Here is a 3906-nt window from a genome sequence, read left to right on the forward strand (position 1 = left end):
GGCAGGGATAGATAAGGGAGTTTAAGACCCCTCCCCTTCTCTTGATGTGTATTTAGTAAAACAAAAGAGCCAACATGTTTACTCCCCCCCCCCCCTTCTGAGAACGATCTTTTTTGAGGTTCCCAGGTGCATCTCCCAGCAGGAATTTTTATGGTCTCTTCATCCTGTGGCTGTCTCTTTTCAAAGGTGACAGACAGGTTTCCGGGCATCTGGTCTCTGTCCCTCCATAGTATATCATGGGTTATCCAAATTCAATATGAGATTTAATATATCCAGGTTACATCAAAAAGGATTTCTTATACCAACTTCCCCCACTTCTTCTTCCATGAAGAATGGCAGATACACGGATCTGACAGCTTTGCATGTGCACGGAGAGCTTCTGCACCAGAGACAATTTCCTTGTGTCTAACCACATTTGGCTAAACAAATTATTCAATTGAATTCAATTGCTCAGACATACATAGTAACTGAACTCTTTCCATGCTCAGCCACATTTATACTTTTCTCTCCCCATGTGAATCCTTTGATGTTAATGAAGGCCTCCATTCTTGGTAAACCTGTTTCCACACTCAAGGCATGTATATGGTTTTTCTCTTCTGTGGATTTTTTATGTGAGTAAAAGTTTCTCTTTGAAGACAAACTCTTTCCACACTCAAGGCACTTATGTGATTTGTCTTCTGAGTGTATTCTTTGATGTATGTAAGGGTTTACTATCTGATTGAAGCTCTTTCCACACTCCAGACATTTATGTGGTTTTCCTCCAGTGTGAATCATTTTATGTCTATACAAGGCTCTTCCACTAAGCTCTTTCCACATTCCAGGAATTTATTTATCTCATGTGTGAATCATTTGATGTCCATACAGAGTTCCTCTCCTACTGAAACTCTTTCCACATTCGAGGCAGTTATTGGGTTTCTCTCCCGTGTGATTTCTTTGATGTTGATGGGAGGTTTGGACCCTGAGTAAAGTGCATTGCACACTTGAAGTCTTTGTAGGGATTTTCTCCTGTAGGGTTTTATACATGCCTTGTGGATTCTTAGATGTTTTTCAAGGATTTGAATAGTTTGAAGCCTTCTTCACATTCCCAGCATTCATACTGTTTTTGTAAATGGATTATTTGATGTTTATAAAGGCTGCTGTTATGACTGAAGCTCTTTCCACACTCCAGGCATTTATGCGGTTTTTCTCGTGTGTGGATTCTTTGATGTGTATAAAGGTTGCTCGTCTGACTGAAGCTCTTTCCACACTCCAGGCATTTATAGGGTTTTTCTCCCGTGTGGATTCTTTGATGTTGACGGAGATGTCCACCCTCAGTAAAGCTCCTTCCACAATCTAGGCACTTATACGGTTTCTCTCCTGAGTGGATTCGGAGATATTTATAATGGTTTCCTCTGTGATTGAATGTCTTTCCATACATCAGGAATTTATCTTGTTGCTCTAATGAATGGATTATTTGATGCCTATTAAGGCTTCTCTTCTGCCTCAAACTCTTTCCACATTCCAAGCATTTATATGGTTTTTCCCCTGAATGGATTCTTTCATGTGTATAAAGATGTTCCCTCCTATTGAAGCTCTTTCCACACTCCAGGCATTTATATGGTTTTTCTCCAGTGTGGATTCTTTGATGTTTATAAAGGTTTCCCCTCCTATTGAAACTCTTACCACACTCCAGACATTTATAAGGTTTCTCTCCTGAGTGAATCATTTGATGTTGATTGAGGTGTCCAACAACAACAAAGCTCTTTCCACATTCCAGACATTTATATGGTTTCTCTCCTGAGTGGATTCTTAGATGGTTTACAAGATGTCCATTTCTTTGGAAAGATTTTTCACATTCTGGGCATTCAAATTTCTTTTCTCCCAAGTGGATCCTTAAATGCCTTTGAAAATGTCCATTTTTTTTGAAGAATTTTTCACATTCCAGGCATTGATACTTCTTTTCTCCCACCTGGATCCTTCGGGGATTCCTGGGTCTTTCAAGGGACCCTCCACCCTCCAGGAATTTATTTGGTTTCTCTCTCCAGTGGATCTTTTGATGTCTATAAAGGTTTCCTAAATGCCTGAAGCTCTTTCCACACTCCAGGCATTTATGAAGTTTCTCTCCTGAGTGGATTTTTAGATGGCTTTGCAAAAGGTTATTTGTTCTGAAGGATTTTTCACATTCCAGGCATTCATATTTCTTCTCTCCCGTGTGGATGCTTAGATGCTTTTTAAGATGTCCATTTCTTACGAAGGATTTTTCGCATTCCGGGCACTGAAATTTCTTTCCTCCCTCCTGGGTCCTTCGGGGATTCCCCAGTCTTCTGAACGACCCTCCACCCTCCAGGCCTGTCTTGGGGTCTCCGTCCAATTCTTTCTCCCCACATTGCCCTCCAGGCAGCCCCCTTTCCTGGGGTCCCCATGGGCTCATCCCTCCTGCAGCCCCACGGCCTCCCGGCCTTTCCCTGCCATCTCCCTGGGGAGCTGTGGCCAGACCAAACAGGCCTGCTCTGCGGGGCCCGCTCTCCTCCTCTTGGGTAGCTCCTCTGTCCTCCTAAAGGGGAGAAAGAGAGGCAGGTCACTGCTACGTCCCTTTCCCCACAGGGGAATATAATAGAAAATTAGAATAGAAGAGAGAATTGGAAGGACTTTGGAGAGTTGGAAGGACTTTGGAGGTCATCTAGTCCAACCCCTGCCCAAGCAGGAGACCCTACACCATTTCTGACAGATGGCAGTCCAATCTCTTCTTGAAAGTCTCCAGGGATAAAGCTCCCACAACTTCCGAAGGCAACTTCTGTTCCATGGGTTGATTGCTCTCAGGGTCAGGAAATTCCTCCTTATTTCTAGATTGAATCTCTCCTTGATCAGTTTCCAATCATTGTTCCTTGTCTGGTGTTTGAGTGCTTTGGAAAATAGCTTGACCCCCCCTCCTCCGCTCTGGGGCAGCCCCTCAAATATTGGAAGGCTGCTCTCCTGTCTCCCCTGGTCCTTCTCATCACTAGACTAGTTATTCCCAGTTCCTACAACCGTTCTTCATATATTTTATCCTCCAGTCCCCTCATCATCCTGGTTGTTCTTCTCTGCCCTCTTTCTAGAGTCTCAACCTCTTTTTTATAGCATGGTGGTGACCAAAAGTGGATGCAGGACTCTAGGTGTGGCCTTACTAAGGCTTTATAGAGTGGTATTAGTACTTCCCTCGATCTTGATTGTATCCCCGTGTTAATGCCATTGAGGATTGCGTTGGCTTTTTTGACGGCTTCCAGACACTCCTGGCTCCTATTTAGCTGTTTGTCCACTAAGACTCCAAGGTCCCTCTCACAGCGATAGAAGCAAAGGTGCCACATATAACTGTCCCTGTACATTTCGTCTTTCTTGCCTAAATGTAGAATGTTACTTTTTTCACCACTTCAATTTTATTTTGTCAGATAGCGCCCAAGAGACCCAGACTCCCCCGCGGAGGAAGGCCGAAGCCTCCTGCCTCCAGCGGACCCGAAAGAAACCCTCCCGGTCTGCGACTCCCAGCATCCCCTCTGCGCCAAACCTGCATCATCCGGGCTCTTCCGTCGGCGATTCAGGGAACTGCCTCGTCGCCCGTTTAGTTTCCGGAAGTGGAGGCTTCGCGCCCTTTTTTTTTTCCAGAAGCTCCGCCTGTTCCTTTGGAAGGGACCGCCCCAAGGAGTCGATCTGCCAATCGCCGCCCTTCCCAGAGCGACCAATCGGCGTCTGTTTTCCGTCAGTCACTCAGGTGGCGCCTGCGCGTTGCTGAGTCTCTGCCTCGTCTCGCATAAAGGTGACGCGGGGTGGGGTGGAGCGATTTTGATCTTTGGGAAAGAATGTGCTTTCCTTGAATTACCTGAGGGTCTGTTATTGGTATACTCTTTTAATATTATTGCAAAACATGTTTTTTTTTCTGTTGTTTTTTGTGCT

At 44.8% G+C, this 3906-nt stretch overlaps 1 protein-coding gene across 1 annotated transcript; it reads right to left on the minus strand.

The window, feature by feature from the left end:
- Window positions 1–922: 922 nt before the first annotated feature.
- Window positions 923–3615, minus strand: LOC113427502 (uncharacterized). Its single transcript, XM_087944020.1, has 2 exons — window positions 3521–3615; window positions 923–2533 (listed from the first exon to the last, which is right to left on the minus strand). The coding sequence occupies exons 1-2, from the start codon at window positions 3527–3529 to the stop codon at window positions 1037–1039; spliced, it is 1506 nt and encodes a 501-aa protein (XP_087800146.1). The 5' UTR covers window positions 3530–3615; the 3' UTR covers window positions 923–1036.
- Between the last annotated feature and the right edge of the window lie 291 nt (window positions 3616–3906).

This window comes from Notechis scutatus, chromosome 15 (genome assembly GCF_049901735.1).
Source record: "Notechis scutatus isolate UNSWTSFEM ecotype Mainland chromosome 15, rNotScu1.2, whole genome shotgun sequence".
Classification (NCBI taxonomy): domain Eukaryota; kingdom Metazoa; phylum Chordata; class Lepidosauria; order Squamata; family Elapidae; genus Notechis; species Notechis scutatus.